This window comes from Phoxinus phoxinus, assembly GCF_949152265.1.
Source record: "Phoxinus phoxinus genome assembly, chromosome: 14".
NCBI classification, from domain to species: Eukaryota; Metazoa; Chordata; class Actinopteri; order Cypriniformes; family Leuciscidae; genus Phoxinus; species Phoxinus phoxinus.
In genome coordinates, this window is record NC_136889.1 from 12,035,990 (window position 1) to 12,054,198 (window position 18,209).

General features: G+C 37.3%; 1 protein-coding gene across 3 annotated transcripts; it reads left to right on the plus strand.

Moving 5' to 3' along the window:
* The first annotated feature begins 3,372 nt into the window (after positions 1 to 3,372).
* On the plus strand, positions 3,373 to 15,971 carry sh2d4ba (SH2 domain containing 4Ba). Of its 3 annotated transcripts, none has more exons than XM_079635383.1 (9): positions 3,373 to 3,533; positions 5,439 to 5,579; positions 6,280 to 6,439; positions 6,650 to 6,797; positions 8,874 to 9,012; positions 9,472 to 9,766; positions 10,253 to 10,380; positions 11,956 to 12,176; positions 15,389 to 15,971. In XM_079635383.1, exons 1-9 carry the CDS (start codon positions 3,473 to 3,475, stop codon positions 15,479 to 15,481), a joined length of 1,386 nt encoding a protein of 461 aa, XP_079491509.1. In that variant the 5' UTR covers positions 3,373 to 3,472; the 3' UTR covers positions 15,482 to 15,971. The 3 variants fall into 3 exon arrangements, with proteins under 3 accessions (XP_079491509.1, XP_079491510.1, XP_079491511.1); XM_079635384.1 differs by having other exon boundaries at positions 3,409 to 3,533; positions 5,336 to 5,579; XM_079635385.1 differs by having other exon boundaries at positions 3,469 to 3,533; positions 5,362 to 5,579.
* Positions 15,972 to 18,209: the final 2,238 nt, after the last annotated feature.

An 18,209-nucleotide genomic window follows, 5' to 3' on the forward strand; every position in this document is an offset into this window, starting at 1 on the left:
GAAAATGAGCCACAACACAACGGAAAATGTACAACACAACATAAATAAGCCACATCACAACGAAATAAAGCCACAACACAACGGAAATGCTCCCGACCACAAGAGGGCTCTAGGAGCGCAGTAAAGTTAGTTTCCCTTGTCATTGTTCTATAGAGTCGTCAGTCTTAAGATATCAATACCACGATTCGTTTTAACAGTATGTAACCATTGTATATCGACATAAAATAGTACATGAATTATAGCTGTGCATTTATACTCGAGAATGCTTGGACGCGCTAGCGCATGATCCCCAAGGGAACATCTGGCAATTCCACCAAGTGGCTAAAACATATAATTTATTAAAATATAATTTGATAAATAAAAATAAAACTGTTTGGTGAATTGCAGAGTTACAGGAAGATATTGGCACAATTTCACATGTAAGTCAGTCTGGTGGTCACTAGGAACCTACCACAAGCTTTGGATGGAACATGAAAAAAACCTTTAGGTGAATTACAGAAATGTTTTTTTTATTTAAAAGAAAAAAACAATTGTGTAGTGCAAACAGGGAGCTATTGGCACAATTTCCCCTGTAGTACATCAGTCTGGTTACTAGGACCATACTACAAACATACTACATACTTTGAAACATGATGAAAGAAAAAAAAACTTTTGTTATATTACAGAAATGTTGTTTTCTAAAAATAATTGTCTACTGTAAATACATGAAGGGAGATATTGGAAAGAAAAGTCACCTGTAGTAAGTCAGTCTAATACAATAAAGCTTTGGATTTTGGATCATGCGCTGTGGTAGCACGTCAAAGCATTCTAGATTATAAATATGTAAGGGTTAATGCCCGACGAGGTGTCCATTGTCAGGTTTTAATGGACGACGGCGAGGTGTGAACCGGCCGACGCGCAGCGGAGACGGTTGCCTCCGCCGAAGTCCATTAAAACCTGACAATGGACACCTCGAAGGGCATTAACCCGCTTATACCATGGTCACTTGCCAAATAACACATTTTTAAAACATTAGTTTATATTTTAATTCGTTTTACAATCGAAATCTAAAGTTACAAGTTACAAACAATAACTTGGTTTCCTTGGTTACGCCTGACGGTTTATTTAGGTGTATTCTATCACTTTTTAACGGACACCCTGCAGCCAATCAGAATCGAGTATTCACCCAGACCATGGTATAAGCAGCTATAATGCACACAACCTATAGGTTCTAAGCAGAAAGGGCTGGAGGAACTCTATCAGAATCAAATGCTAAGAAGGGTTGAATCTATCCTGCCAGACAGTTTGCATCCCTTGCAGCCTGAATTTCAGATGTTGCCATCTGGATCACGCTTTAAACTCCCAAAATCAAGAACAAATAGATACAAACACTCTTTTTTACCTGCAGCAATTCTATAAAGAAGCGTAGAACATATCAATTTACTATTTATGGATTGTTTATTGTGTTTTATTGTTTTTTAACTATGCCTGCAAGGTAGGCAATTGTGTTTGTGATTGTGTGTTTTGTATTATACTATTTGCTGCACAACAAATTGCCCCCATGGGAGACAATAAAGAATTTGAACTTGATAATGCATGAGAGTGATTTTGAATGGATAAATGTCGATATAAAATTGGTTAGCTATACTGTTAAAACTAATCGTGGTGTTAATATATTTTTTAGACTGCCGACTCTATAGAACAATGGCAAGGAAAACTAACTTTACCGCGTTCCGAGAGCCCTCTTTATTTCGTTGTGTTGTGGCTTATTTCCTATTTTTGTTTCAGATCAACCTACAGAATTAAACCCATCAATTCAGACAAGATACTGTAATAATGGGAGTTTCATGAAACCTCTCAAGGAGAAACAAGAAGGCTTAGACATAAATCCCTGAGTCCAAGGGGTCGTACTTGTACTGAGAACTTCTGGTGCCAGTGGCCCACAAGTCTAGTAGCACTTGATCGATTTTGTCCACTCCCATCTAGCGATACACACACATACACAATTACACAGATGGTGTAACACACTCACCCACACATTCAATTCTGCTAGTCCATATCTCATGTGTCATTATAGCTGAGCAAGGAGGTAAAACAATCTGTCTTAATGCCTGGGGCTTAAGCTTGCTGGGAGATAAATTGACTTTTTAAAAAGTACTGAAGTGGAAAGCGTTAGTGTGGAAGTCTGAATTTTTTTCGCCAGCCAGAAAGTATTGGTATTGTTTTAAAGTTGTCTGTATTTATAACACCCATAAAGATGAAAAAGGAAAAGTATGGAATGTACACATATATGATTCAAAATGTCATGACATTTCTGTTTATATGTACATTAACTAATAATAATCAATTGTTAGAATGTTTAATCCAATTAATTTGATTATAGCAGTCGGCCATTGCTTTGCCGAAAAAAAACTTGAAAGTAGACAGTCTGATTAAAATAAAATGTAATTCAATATTAATTCATTTAAAAAAAAATGTGAAATATTTTTATGTTAGGGGAGTTTCAAAGGAGAAATACACTTATATTGTTATCTGAATACAATAAAAATATAGATATTATTTGAAAAAAAATCAAAGCTAAATACTTGCATAAACATGCACAACACTATTTAACATTCACTGAGGCTGTACAAAAAAACTCTCAAGGTTCTTTTGAAATGGAACGATAACCTTGAGACAGAAAGAAAAAGGACAGAGAGAAAGAGAATTATGCACCATGTGGTTGTTTGTGGTGCCCAGCTGAGAACATTAAAACACTAAGACATAATTCAAATACACCATCACACCTGCATACATTCCCAGATTTACAGATATTAGCTTAAAGTCACAAGGATTTGCTTTGTTTGGTCTGTGTTTAAGGGGATTAAAGACAGAGAAAATATAACATAAAGATACAAATTACTAATTTATACCAAACAGATCATCTCAGTGAACTTAACAGCATTAAATTTGCTTAAATAGCTTAAAGAATAATTCAGTTCTCTCTAGCAAAAGCATTAGCATTGTACCACAGGAGGACAGACTTAATGAAGAGAGCAATGGGCTCAGATGAACCCTAGATAGGACAACAGAGAGGTTTCTAATTACATTAGCAGTATCTCTCTCTCTCTCTCTCTCTGTGTGTGTGTGTGTGTGTGTGTGTGTGTGTGTGTGTGTGTGTGTGTGTGTGTGTGTGTGTGTGTGTGTGTGTGTGTGTGTGTGTGTGTGTGTGTGTGTGTGTGTGTGTGTGTGTGTGTGTGTGTGTGTGTGTGTGTGTGTGTGTACCGAGGTGAGACCAAAAGAAAGCGAGCAAGGGAGATCTAGTTGCATTATAGGTTGACAACAGCCCTTGTCCATTCACCTGTGGGAAACTTCTGACCTTCAGTGCACACATCATAACAGAGACCCGTCACAACATAGATGCAACCATACAAACCCTCATCATGGATCTGATGGGACACAATACTGCACCGCTGTATTCATCAGCTATCACCTGCTTGTGCTCGACTCTTCAATGACACAGCGAGAAGCTCCATGCTGGCAGGACACCGAGCGATCTGAAGGAGCCAGAGCAGGTCAGTAAGATGAATAATGTAGAAAAGAGTGACCAAGGAACAGACAGCAGAGTGTTGATGAATGCTAGTTATGGCATTTTCTGTTAAGAGTTTATAACATGAGACAAACTTGTATTCGTTTTGGGGGTGCTTGTATTATAAGAGTGTGAGATACTTGTATTCTGATATTGAACAATTAAAAAAATAGAGTGGAATGAGCTCCTTAAAAATACACTACTGTTCAAAAGTTTGGAATCACTAAGACATAATGTAGGCCTATTTGAAGGAAACTGGTATGTTATTTTTAATTAATCGAAAACAGTAAAAAGTGGTAATGTTTTACAATTGTATATGTCAATATAACTTTTACAGCATTTATTAGAGTTTAACTTAAAATGAATTCATTTATTTTGAATTCATAAAATGTTCAAAATACACCTTATTTTTCACATATTTTACATTGTTGCAGCACCTGTGGGTTTTTTCATGCTGTGTAAGAATTTTTTTAGAATTCTAAGGGGGAAAAAAATTGTAGTCTACTATTTTAAGAAAGAAAGCCTCTTAAATATATCATGAAAGAAGAAAAGAAACTGGATCAAAGCAGAAAAGAACAAGAAGAGAATGGCCCAGATGCACATCAACAAGAGGACAAGCACATCGGACTCTCTAATTTGAGAAAGAGACCCCTGACTGGAGCTCAGCTGGCAGCCTCATTGAACAGACAATCTACAGACCAGCTTTATCTGCATTAGTGAAGAGAAGACTCTGAGAAATGGGCTTTTTAGAGTAAATACAACATCTGACAATGAGAAATAAAAATAAAAGGGTAGAATATGCGAAAGAACTGGGTGGCAAATGATGGTAAAATTAACCAATCAGATTTGAGGGACAAGTTTAAAGCTTTTGTCAAGTTTAGGCTTACAACCAAGGTGCTTCATCAGTGTTATTCACCTACACTCTAAAAAAAAGTGGTTCTTCAGCTGTTCTTCAGGGGTTCTTTGCAGTGCTAATGGTGCTATATAGCACCACTGCCATTTTAAGAACCTGTTAAGCCCAGTTTGGTTCTTCAGCGGTTCTTCAGCAGTTCTTCAGCGGTTCTTCACCGGTTCTTTGGGGTGGTTAAGGTGCTCTTATGGTTCTATATAGCACCATTTGACAAAGGTGAGGTGCTATATGGCACTTAAAGTGGTTCCCATATGATTACAAGCCAATGAACCACTTTTAGTGCTATATAGCACCATTTGTGTTTAGAGTGTATAATTTCCCACTAATTTTAGGGATAACTTATGGGTAGGGTTAGGTTTAGGACAACATTTTTGGACAGGAATGTTGTTCCACAATCACCAACATGTTTTGACCTTGAAATGTGTCTAACTCAAAAAATCAAGACGCGCAACGAAATAGTTAGGATTACATTTTCATACAGGAATGTTGTTCCAGGATCAACAAAATATGTTGTTTCAGGAATGTGTCTAATTCACATATAGAAACCGTCATCAGCCATAATTTTAAATGTCTTTACTTTCATTTGGATCAATTTTATTTCATTACATTTTATAGTGATTCCAAACTTTTGAACAGTATATTTGTGACTTGTATTCTGTACACAACCTCCAAAATGTTTTGCCACAACTACCTAAGAAATTCTTCTAAAACCAACAGTGCCTAACACATAAAAGTCAATATAAATAAGGTGGGAACTGTGTTACTGTCTCAGGGTATTTGCTGTTGAAGAATCAGTTGCATTTTATAGGTGTAAAACGTTGCAGGCTGTTCCAGGCAAGCATGCTGATAGTTAACGCTTCACCTTGTTTGACTCAAAGAATTCTGCTGCAAATATATCTGGCAGTTCTCCCAGCGTGTTCCTGGAGAGGAGATTCTGGCAGTTCAGAATGATGCAACAGATCTTGAGAGACATGTTTGTAGATCCAGAGCTTCTGGCTGAACTTAATGAGGAGCAGAGGCAGATTCTTTTCTACAAAATACGTCAGGAGCAGGTGCGACGATGGACGGAGTGTGAGGGCAAAGAGGGAAGCTGGGAAAGTCCCCTGACCGAGGAGAGAGACGGTGGGTCTGGCAAAGAAATCTTTCCTAGCCCTATACGTAATCATATTAAGTTTGACGTTTCCGGGTCCAAACACTCTATCAAATCCCAAAAACAAACAAGAAACGGTGCTAATACACACTCAGGGTGTGCTGTAGCTGAGAATTTGTGATTCTAATCTATATACATAATGAAATTTCAGTTACAGTGATGAATTTTAGTCCATATCGTTAAAACATTGGTGTCCGGGATAGTCCTGAGACTGGAGTGTATACCGTGAGGTTTTAAGGCTTATCTTAAATGTTTGCTATTCTCAATTGAAACGTAGAGGTTTGGACCGAAAACATTCACTACCTCACAACTTAACAGGTGGATAGTTTTGTTATATTTCATCATATTTCATCATCATTAGTTTTCAATATACTTTGTCAAATCCTTAGCGGAAAAGGCAATTTCAGTATGTACTGTGACATTATTTTTTCTTCATCATTATCCATAAAACTGATATCGTAAATATTATATAAATCAAGCGGTTTCATCAAGTCTTCTGAAAAGACACCTGTTTATCATATAAAGAGTCTTTTTTCCATATATAAACAGATTTCATTTACGCTTTAATTTACATATAACATTAACCAATAGCATCTTCATCTCTGGGTGAACTGTCTTTTGAAAGAGTTCATCTGGGCTGGTTTTCACATCTGCCTTTATCGCGGTTTCCAGAAAACAGGAAGAGTGTTCAGTGGCTGCAGGGCAAAGATGGTGAGGTGTGGGTCTGGGTTATGGGGGACGCCCCTGGAGACAAACCATACGAGGTGATTGTCAAAGAGCTGATGGAGGAGAGAGCCAGGCGACAGGCTCAGCTAGAAGCCCAGGAGCTGTGGTGAGGATTGTGAGCAATTGGATGATGTTTATCTGTATCTTTCGACTAGATTAGAAACTGATTTCATGTCCAAAGAAAATCTTTTGCTGTACATATTTAGAAATCAGGCATCCTGCTTTAGGATGCAACATGGAAACATAAGGTTTATTTTGTTTATACAGAAATGATTCTGAAAAAGATTTTGCACCTAATTTTGTGGCTTTTTCCAAGGCGAAAAAAAGAAGAAGAAATAAAGCAAAAGTTCAGAGATGCCATTGCAAAGGAAAAAGCACGTTTAGTTGCAGGAAAGTGGAAGGAAGAAGCCGAGGACAGAAAGGCAGCCAAACAGGAAGAGGAAGGTATACGAGAAAAACTAAAGGTGATTGATCAACAAACCCCTCAAACTTCTAACTGTGCTGCAAAATGAGAATGCACTAATTGGCTTCAGCAGGACGAAAATGGTTGCCCGTGTTCCACAAGGATCCAAACTATCTGCTAGAGAGTCAGGGGACTAACTTAGCAGTGGGAGTCACAAAACAATCCAAGTGATCAATTACTTGTTGGAGACCTGCACTGATGTACACCTTTAGGGCCCAACATTCGTTTGGTGGATGTTGTTTTCCACCAATCTCTCTGTAAATTATTTAGGTAAGTGTGTGGAACGACTGCTGAGGTTGGCCCTCTGTACTTCTATTCTCTGTATCTCCCTTTGAAAGACAGAGAACAATGAGGAAAACAACCAGGCAATCAATACTCAATCTGAAACCAACAGGAGAGCAACTTGCTGCATCAACGACAAAAACTAGGGCTGAGTGCTTTTCTAGTTCTCCAGAACAGTCCATGTATGTACTTTTGTTTGTCATGTTAGTCTTAGTTGCTTCCCACTTTTAGGCTAAATGGAACAGAAAATGTATTACACAGAGCTGATGCTGTTTTTAGTTGATGTTGTGAAAAGTAGAAGTCGTGTTATAGTGTAAAAGGGGTCAATGACAAATAAGAGTGCTTAGGAAAATGAAAATGTTGCCTATTGTTAATTCTTTTGCACTTTAATCTGTACTCTTAAAAATAAAGGTTCTAAAGGGTATTTTTCACAGCTGTGCTAGAGAACCTTTCAGTGAACAGTACTTAAAATAATGTTTTTCTTACATTTTAATAATCTAAAGATTGTTTTCCACTATAAAGAACCTTTTGTGAATTTTGAAAAGGTTATGTGGTTATTAAAGGTTCTTCATTGTGTTGACATCGATGCCAATAAAGAACCTTTATTTTTAAGAGTGCATTTGATTACTTTTATATATTTTTTATGCATTGTTTTATTGTATTTAAATGTTCAGGGCTGTTTTTGTTATAAGAAAAAAAATGTTAAATCTGTATTAGAATGACAACACTTTTTTGCAAATCGTGATAGTACTTTATATGAAAATTTGATACCATTACATGCCTGCCTATTGTATAAATGAATATGCATTTAAAATGATGTCATTGACCCAAAATCTAGATGCTTAATAATTCTACAAGCCAAAAAGCATGTCAACTTAATAAGAACGAGAATTTGTTTGGCTGCAAGAAAGTGAGAAGCAATTAATTTTAAAAAGAAGATTACATCCTAAAGGCATCTTTAATACTGCAAGGCTGGTTATACAGAAATTGCACTGATTGCATTATCTTTTCAAAGAGGAAGAAAAATAAAACGGCAGTACGTAGGAGGAGTCAGGGCAGACAAAGGTGGAGGCATGACCATTTTTCAAATTATTACAGCAGATTCCAAAAGAGGCCTTGATGGTTATCCTTGATTTGTGGCCTGGTAATGAGACCTTCTAAAGAAACTTGTCAAATATTAAAGAGCTCATTTATCATAGCCCACATATCATCCCTCTAACTGGAAAGTGCTGAGTCATTCAACTTTGAAGTGTTTCTCTCACAATACTCCTTAAGAAATCTTTTAAAAGACTGTCGAGGCACGACAGAAAAGTGGAGAAATGTGAAAAGAAAAGGGTAGTTGTCTAGCTTTTAGTAAGATGTGCTTCAGCTATATGAAAAGGCACTTTAATATAGAGTAACCATGTCAGCAAACTCAAAGAAAACAAACTCTGTAGGCCTACTAAACAGAATGAACAATAACTGCACTCAAGTTTTTGGACTCCAGTGGTCTAGTCAAGGGGTGTCTATTTTCTGATAACGCCTCATTGGTAATTACCTTATGTCAATAATTACACAGCTTAAGTATCTCAAACAACCATGCTGCAACATGTTATAGTGTCCTCGAGGATTAATTATTCAACCAAATGATTTCCATTTCAACACAGCTAATGAGCCACTGGTGCTAATTCATTAGTGCTGCAAGACTTAGAACAACACACTGAGGCTAAGTAAAGACTGAGGTGCATATGATTTGACAACACTCTCCCTCTCTCTCTATCTCACAAAAAAAACTTTCTATATTACTCTCATGCAGAAACAAGAGGAAGAGGAGAGGCAGAGGGAAGAGGAGGAGATACGACGTGCAGAGGAAAAAAGAGCGAAGGAGCTATATATGTCCCTTGAGCATGAACAAAAAAAAAATGAACAACGTGACAAAGAGTGGGAGGAACAATGTGAGTGAAGATGTTATTTCTTCATGTATGCATTTTCATCTGTCAAACCCTTTTTCTGTTTATTATTTATGTTTCTTCTTAGCATCTACAAAATTTGAATCTCTTTACCTCTCTGAGCTTCAGCCTGTTGTGTAAATGTGTAAAATAGATAGATAGATAGATAGATAGATAGATAGATAGATAGATAGATAGATAGATAGATAGATAGATAGATAGATAGATAGATAGATAGATAGATAGATAGATAGATAGAGATTAAATAAATAAGCTACCATGTTTAAAAAAAACTGTTTTGGTAAAACCAACGACAAGCTAATTTGTTGCTTACCTTAGACCAGCTAGAAACCAGCTACCATGTTTCCAAGCACACTTACCAGGATTATAAAAGCTGGATTTTGTATCCAATCTATCTGTCCTTTCTAATCTAACCATCTACTCTTTCTTCTTCATCCTCTTTAGTACGTCGCTCCAAAGCAGCTGATGAGGAGATGACAAGGAAGGCTCGCTGGGCAAGAGATGAGTATAAGCGTCAGTCACTACGGGCCATAGAGAAAGGCCACGTGGCTGGCCTGAGTGGCCACTTCCAGAAACAATCCCACCGGAGACACAGTACATTCATTGAACCATCTGCTAGTCCTGTCTCAAGCAATGAAGTCAAACCCAGGCCCGGCATTCAACGTGCAGAACCTCCTTTGTCCCGCCGCAGACAAAGCCGCAGGCATAGTACAACCACAACACAACCACTAATGGACAGGTAACCATTATGTAGAGAAATAACAGTATGTTACATTAAATATAGATTATACTATACTTTAAGGACATTCATTTTAAATTCTAAAAGTGAAATTAGGCATTAGAAATTATAATGGACAGCATTATTTTATTTATTTTGAGATTTGCAAAAGATTACATTTAACAGTATTTATAATCAACTGATATCAAAATGTAAAAAATGTCTGATCATACAACAACCGTTATGGTACCAATATAATCCATAACACGTGTGTGCAACACTTCCCTACCAAGGAAACACTTCAGACCAGCCAAGTTGGTTTAAGCTAGTCTAGCTGGCCAAGATGGTGCTCAGCTGGTTCAGCTGCTCTGTCAAAACCTGGCATTTTTAGGCAGGCTGGGAGACCAGGAAACCATCTTAGGCTGGATTAAGCTGTATTTTTAAAGGTTTATGCACCATATTAAGAACTGTGTGGTTCTGTAAATTAGCGCTCTCCTTTCCCATTAGCCCTGCATGGTTGCGGACACCACGACCCAGTTCCAGGGAGTTGGTTATTCTCTGGTTTACTGAAGAGCAGAAACCAAAACAGGCGGGACATGAAAGGAACGGCAATACTATCGCCCCATGGTTCCATGGTAAGGTTTCATAATGACCTCTCTGGTGTCTCCGGTTATACGATACATTAAAATCCATTATCACCTGATAAACTGTATGGAACATGAATAGCTTGCCAATGTCGACATTAATTGCAGAACATGGCTGAAGATTACTGTGCCGTAAGCAAGTGGGAAACATGAGTAGTTTTAGCAACCCAGACAGATGCTAGCACCACTCAAGCAGATAACAGAGCTCTGCCCTTTTACCCTCTTGTACACACTGTCACCCAGATCCACAAGGAGAGAGAAATGGAGTATGGAATATGCAGCCTTGTTTTGAAACCAGAAACTGGCAGGCCAACAGATGGAGAGCAGTTGTGTCTGCGTCTTCTTGTACACGGACAGACAGAGAGAAATTGAAGGGAGTACTCAATAATTCAAAGGTTTTGCTAGGCTAATTACTGGCGTTGTGAGTCCTGCAGCTTTGTCATGTTTGATTGGGTTACAGTGTGTGACTCCTGGTTAAATGACAAGAGAGCATATTATTAGGCTTGTGAGTGTCGGAAATTCCAACGGAATGTGGGCCGCACATCAGTCTGTGTGATTCTGAATAGATGCATATCTAGATAAGAGATCCCATGCACACTCATTCATACCCTTACTGACACACATACACAAGCCATGGTGTAGATTTACACCAACAATGCTGGTACAGATACATGGAAAAACATACTATACCACTTTCTACCTGGCACCTGGTGACTCTATTACAGAGATAACAAGATTACAATGGAAACAATGCTGAAATACCTAAACAACTCCTCTTTAAAAGTCATTACCTTTGTGAAAAAGAAGTGTGCTCATCGAATGTGCATTTGTGGTGCACACATGAAATAAAATAAAAAGGCCACTTAAAAATAGTACACTTTCATGGCTGTTTCTTAACACACTTGAGTACACTTTTGAAAAGTGCAATTTGTAATAATGTCAAGTGAAACGTTTTACTTTAACACATTTTAAATAATTGCTTTAGTAATTTTTTTATCATGCTTAAACAAGTACACTTAATTTGATGTGTTCACTAACATACTAAAGCACAAGTAGCCTACTTGGTTATAGATTATATATTTTAACTGTAGTGTGTCATTTAATATTACATTCAACGTCATTACAAATGTGTAATTACAATTAAAAACATGATTAGAAACTAGAAATTACATTAAATGTATTTTCCCATTAATGCTTTTCAGTACATTCGGCTGTACACTTTAACCATATTTCAAAGACAACAGAAGTAATGATGAAATTACATAAAAAGATGTAATACTCTTAAGATCAATTAGCATTAAATTAAAATGATAAATAATACATTTCAATTAATTGCAAATAACATGCAATTAAAACTCAGTTATCGGGTATATTATTTTAAAGTATATTATTTCCATAATAAGGTCTCTTTTTAAAAGTATGCTAAAGTGTATTTCTTTTACACAAGGGTAAACAAGCCAGGATCTTTGAGGTGCTTCAGTTGACAAAAAACTATGTGAATGTTTTGCGGAGTTTGAATTATAATTGACTCTACACTGACAGTTGACTGGTATGTTTATCCTGAAGGTATCATTTCTCGAGAGGACTCAGAAAGACTGCTTATGAATTCTGCTAAGGGCTCTTTCTTGGTACGGGTCAGTGAAAGGATATGGGGCTACACACTGTCCTATCGCACAGCCAGCGGTTTCAAGCATTTCCTTATCGATGCTTCTGGGGACTATTACAGCTTTCTGGGTGTGGACCAAAACCGTCATGCCACCCTTGCTGACCTCATTGACTTCCACAAGGTAAGAGAGCAGAATAGCAACTTTAGAACGCTATTGTGAGACATAAGGGTAAATGGAATTTTACTTCAAGAATGCAAAAGATTTAAAAAAAAATGTAGACCAACCAAAAGAATAGAAAAATAATTTTCATATTATTTGATAAATCATTCACAATAAGGCCTAGCAAGAGTTTAGAAAATAGAGCCAGTGTCCCAATTCAGAGGCTACATTCTTTGAAGGCAGAATTCGAAGGCAGACTGTGTCACAGCGGCGTGACAAAGGCTGTCCCAATTTGAAGGCTCCTTCAAATGCGGCCTAGAAATACATCCTTCGTTTCCTGGGCAATGAAGGATAAAACAGATGGATCCTTTGCAGCGTAGACTTCCCCAGAATTCATTGCGTGTCTGTGACAACAGGATTTTTTTGAGAGAAAATCCCAGATTACACTTTTAAATCTTAGTTTTTGGCTCTCAACATATATGATACAAATGTGAGTTTATACACTCTTAATTATGTACAGAAATGGACCTATGTCAACATATTTTGATAGGCTGTGAACCCTGTTTTGTTTTCAGACAGATGAATATAACTTTTTTTTAAAAAGTCCATTACAAACGTTACTGCCCCTTGTTAACAGTAGCTGTTACAGTTCCTGCTATAGTGACAAGAACAATTCTCCAGACTAGACCGTCTCATTTAACAATGCTCGATTTGACCTTCACAGCCTTTGAAGGTGTGTCCTTTCAAGGATGCGGCCTCTGAATAGAGTGGTGCAGGTATGACGTTACTTTGTAGGCAAACCCGCAATTAGCATCACACTGGTTCAATCGACAAAAACAGGGTTATTCCATAGGCTTTTGGATTATCGCAAAAAAACAAGCTATGTGATCAACAAAAATATATGATACTTGCACGTTTTGTCCATCAAGATCATTTTAACAGATGAACACAACTTTTATGAATTGTGAAGCCTAAATGCAGCTGCCAGAAGTAAAAAAAAAAAAAATTGGCTTTTGACAAATGTTTGTTGGTACTGCGGTAAATTAATGTTTGACATTACATTCTGAGCATTTCTTATAAACAAATGTCCTTTGATTTGCATACGGAATATTAAGAAAAAATTACATTTCATAGCATGACTCTGTTTAATGATAATTTTAAAATGTTAAATGTATGTAGCCTAATACATAGTCTAAATCTATTAAATTCAGGGACACTGAATAAGGTCTTCATCGAAAGACTGGAAACCGATGGAACCAGAAGTGTTCAAATGCAAACTCGTTTTTGCCTACAAAGTAGGCTAATGTCATAACTGCACGCTAGAGTGATTTTCATGCTGCTGCCACAAGTTTGTGCCTTCATCGCCCCATTTCCTAATCCTGATCTCTCCTCTTCACTTTTCGGGATAGTTCACCAAAAACTGAAAATTCTGTCATTATTTACTCACATGATGTTCCATGACTTCTTCTGTGGGACAGGAAAGATGTTTTGATGAATGTCCACACTTCTCTTATAATTGAATATGAATGGATGAATGTCTGTCTTTTGTTTAGATTCACAACTTGCGATGCTCGATTCGTGAATTAATGAACGAATCACTCTTTTAAATCGGTTCTTTTTTTAATGAATCGATCAAACGGATCTTTTTGTTTTGAAGCGCTCGAAACAATATATAAGAGCTCGAAACACATGCTGATGACACCTGCTGGTCAAAATGTGTTACATTACAACATTTCAGTAGTCATCTCATTAATTATGAAGTGTGTAATTTGAGTTTCAATGTCCAGTGCTTGTTTTATATGTTTTAGGAAGGACTTGACTAATACACATTAAACCATTATCACTCTCCCTTTTTTTGTAGCCTACACACGTTTTTAGGCCTAGCCTATATACAATTCATTCAATTTATTAGCCTAACACTGAACTGAACCTGCAAAACTTACCAGATATTACTTAAAGTCATTGGACACATGATTTCTCTACATCAGTGCCATATAGTGACAAACCATCGGAAATCTAAATGTTTCGAAGCTTTGAGTCTCGTTTGCAATTATTTACTTGACAAGTTCAGAATGCTCTCACTGATTCAAAACAAAAAAAACATCAATGTCTTGTTTCGAACAAAGCTTCAGCAGTGTTTCTAAAGCGCCCATCACAACACTATGCCAAATGTCTGTCATGCGCGTTTATAAGTTGTGAAGCGTGTGTGACAGTTTGAAAAAGTTACAAATATTAGTATTTTTATTCCCCAGAAGAATGTTTTCACTGAGTGAGGAGATGATGCCCAGATACATGACAGCATGTGCAGGATTAAAGTTTGGTCAGTCTTAAAGTCTCTAGATCTCTAAATGATGTTTTATTAACAAAGTTCGGGAGGAGCACGTTCAGATAAACACACAAGTGGAGAGCACTCAGCAATCAATGATAAGCGGTATATAGATTCAGCAGTCTTACCTCAATCCATTGACAGTTTAGCAGCATCCCTCCACCACCTCTTCTCCACACTTCTAGTCCTAACCACTTACATACGGGGGAGTAGGCCTACTCTGGGTTCGGGGGCCGAACTCGGAGCCCTTCCCCAGGACAGCACGCCAAATATGCATTAAACTTTACCCCTCTAATTGGATGTAAGTGTGAACTTGTGAAATGTGCTGTAACATCACAATATTTGAGAAATGGATTCTTAACCTAATCTGTAGGGGAACGTTCAGTAACTAAGAGCTTACCTTCACATATCTCTTCAGCTTACCCTCCCCTATGTAACCATGGATACATATTTCACTGTCTGGAATGCTGTCAAAGTTGGAGTCACAAGCTGTGAAATCTCTGACATTAGTTACATGCAAATGCAGGCGACGTTGTACAACTGTCAACAAGCGTTCCTGCTTCACGCCTCTGCAATATGGTAAAAATAAATTTAAAAACGCTGTAGCGAACCTGTCAACATATATATGAAAATTACAACGGGTTTAGCTCAGCTAGAAAAACAAGCAGAATTCAATAGCAATCACAGAATGAATACAAAAGCAACTCAGATTTATCCTGACCTGAAACATAGCAGTGCTGGAAACAAGGCTGCCCTCACTATTTCAGGACACATTTGACACATTTTTGAATATGTAAAATAAATGACACAGCATGCGATGATTTCAGGCATTAAGTGCATAAGAAATGTTGTACTCTCGCTAGAGTGCACAGCACTCTGGATAATGGCAACATCTGTCGATTCTCAGGAGGAAGTCATCACAACTACAGGGAAAGAGCTGCTGCTGGAGGCCTGCGTGCGGACCGGGCCCTCTGCGGACTTCGGAGGGCTTTTCCCTTGACTCCTCACACGATAAAGACTTCAAAGGCGAATCTCTGCAGGGCAGCTAATGTAGCAGTGTGTTCGTAGCATTTCAAAGAACACGGTCAAAAATAAACAAGACTTCTGGTCCTCATGTTCTGCCTCTGGTTTACAGTGTCTTATGAACGGGCCCCAGACTTTTTCTTTGCATTTTCTGTGCTTGATCTTTGAGGAAAAGATGTGGAATTCTTGTTTCAAACATGGTCAAATATGTTACATAAAGCTGAGAGTAGGCTACTGTACTCTTGTTGGTAGCTGACAGCTTTATCGAATATTTCAGAGATTTATGATAAGTCTCCATATGATCATGGCAATTGAAAGAGTTGACACTAATGTTGTGTTTTACATGTGGTCTTTGTGGTTGAAAAGCCATTATTGTTCCATTTTTTGTGTCTTTTTTGTGATTATTAATGTATGTAAGTCAAATGCATTCATGTAGTGCAACTGCAAGTAGCCTATAAATATATGTGAAACAGAACTATTATTTTCTGTTCTTTAGAATAGGATGTGATGCAAATAGCTATAGTGACCCATTGTAAGCACTGGAAGAGAAAGAAATCAAAAGAATACCTTACTGTGACTGGGGAAGGTCTGATTGAACAACAACAGGAAAAGACAGTTTCCTCTGTCCATCCTTTAGTCGTACTGTAGCTTTTTCCATGAGGGAGATAGTTGTTCTGTAACTTCCGGTGAAAGAAATCAGGTATTTTACACTTCTGACCCAGAAAAATATGTGCACATCACCCTACAGAGGGGTAATGGTCTTTTTTTATTTAATAATACATTTTATTTATAATGCGCTTTTCTAAAACCCAAAACACTACAGACAATAAAACAAGTAAAATACAGAAGTAAAAGAGTAATACAGCATAATCATTACAGTGCAACCCAGTAAAAATACTAATCATGACAGTCTATGTAAGCAATTTTAAAAAGATGTGTTTTTAACAACTTCTTGAAACTGGCTAATGTAGGAGCATCTCTAACAGTAAGAGGAAGTGCATTCCATAACCTGGGTGCCGCAACAGAGAAAGCTCTCTCCCCCATAGATTTTAATCTACAGGGAGGCTGCTGAAGAGTAAGAGAATCCGTAGACCGAAGGGAACGAGAAGGCCCGTACAGGCTGACTAAGTCACAGATATAATAAGGAGCTTTTCATGTGTAGCTTTGTATGTTAGTGTGAGAGTTTTAAAAGCAATATGTGACAGGTAGCCAATGCAAACTATAAAGCACACCTGTAATGTGCTGACGGGGTGAAGTGTATGTGAGCACACGTGCTGCTGAATTCTGAATGTACTGCAGGCGTTTTATAGATTTAGCAGGTAAACCAACAAAAAGTGCATTACAATAATCAATCCTGGAAGTAACAAATGCATGAATAAGCCTTTCAGCATCAGGTAGAGTAAAATAGGGCCTAATTCTTGCAATGTTTCTTAGATGATGGAATGCAGATTTTGTAATACTATATTAATATGAGAGTCTAGTGTTAGGTGGGCGTCAAAAATCACACCAAGGTTACGAGCACAAGAAGATGGAGATACACTATCATCCATGATCAAATTAAAATGTCTCCCTTTGTGAGTAGCCACAGGTGTGCCAATGAGTAGAATCTCTGTCTTAGAGGAGTTCAATTAAAAAAATGATGATGCATCCACATTTTTATTTCCTGCACACATTCCGAGAGAATTTTGGAGGTGACAGTAGGATCAGATTTATAGCTGATGTAAATTTGAGTATCATCAGCATAAAAATGATTTTTTTTAAATATATATTTGTTTTCAGTATGTTCCCACTCCATCTGCCCTGCCAGAAAAGCCAATAATGGGACTTTTTATCAGCACTGATTGTCAAAGGTGTTCAATCTAATGTAGAGGTGACTGTGAAAAGGCAAAACCCAGTCTTGCTTGATCACAAATTGAGCAAGACAATTGTGCTGTGCTATAAGTCATTTTGAAAATACCACTGCTACTATATAGTAAAGATGCTTTAGTTGTATGGGCAGAAAAAGTAACAAAAAAGTTCTAGAGTTGTGGCTAATGTACCGCACTGCAGGCTTGCTCAAGAAGTGAACCTTTCTGACCGGACCGCCTGGAGCTCAGATGTCATAACACACAGCAAAGTCTGAATTTTAAAGGCCTATTTTATGTTACATTGTTCAGGTTGTTTATTTGTTGTTTTTTCCCTGCTCCCCTGCCAAAGTCCATCCAGGATTAAAGGTATAGGCGATTTTCTGTAACTGAACCCTCGGGAAGTTTCTACTTTTAATTTGCTCCAGTCACAATGCAACAAACACTTTAATTAATTCTTTCTTTATGAAGACAACAAATCTTTATCAGAAGTTTTGTTACTTCCATATTCTGATTTCCAAAAATAAAAAAAATAAAAAATGGGTAGGACAGGTTTTTGAAAGTGGACATTACTAGAAAAAAAGAGGGATTCTCAGCCTCAAATGAATGTTGTTTCTGAAGTAGAAAAGTTATTACATTTCGATAAAAGTTGTTTTAAATTTTCACTGATTAACTGTTCACAAAAAGACCAAAATTACATTTTCAAATAAATTAAAATAGAACAGTTTATTTAAATTGTATTATTTCACAATATTACTGTTTACTGTATTTTTGGTGAGCATAAGACAGAATTAATTATTTTGTTTTTTACTGACAAGTCCTCACTTAGTTCCCTGTATAATGTGTTTTGCAAAAATAAGA

Bases quoted from the DNA above. Each gene is read 5' to 3' on its own strand.
- sh2d4ba (XM_079635383.1), top strand. From the start codon at position 3,473: ATGACACAGCGAGAAGCTCCATGCTGGCAGGACACCGAGCGATCTGAA. The intron at 6,440-6,649 runs GTGAGGATTGTG...GCTTTTTCCAAG, and splicing joins CTAGAAGCCCAGGAGCTGTG to GCGAAAAAAAGAAGAAGAAA. The intron at 9,013-9,471 runs GTGAGTGAAGAT...CATCCTCTTTAG, and splicing joins CAAAGAGTGGGAGGAACAAT to TACGTCGCTCCAAAGCAGCT.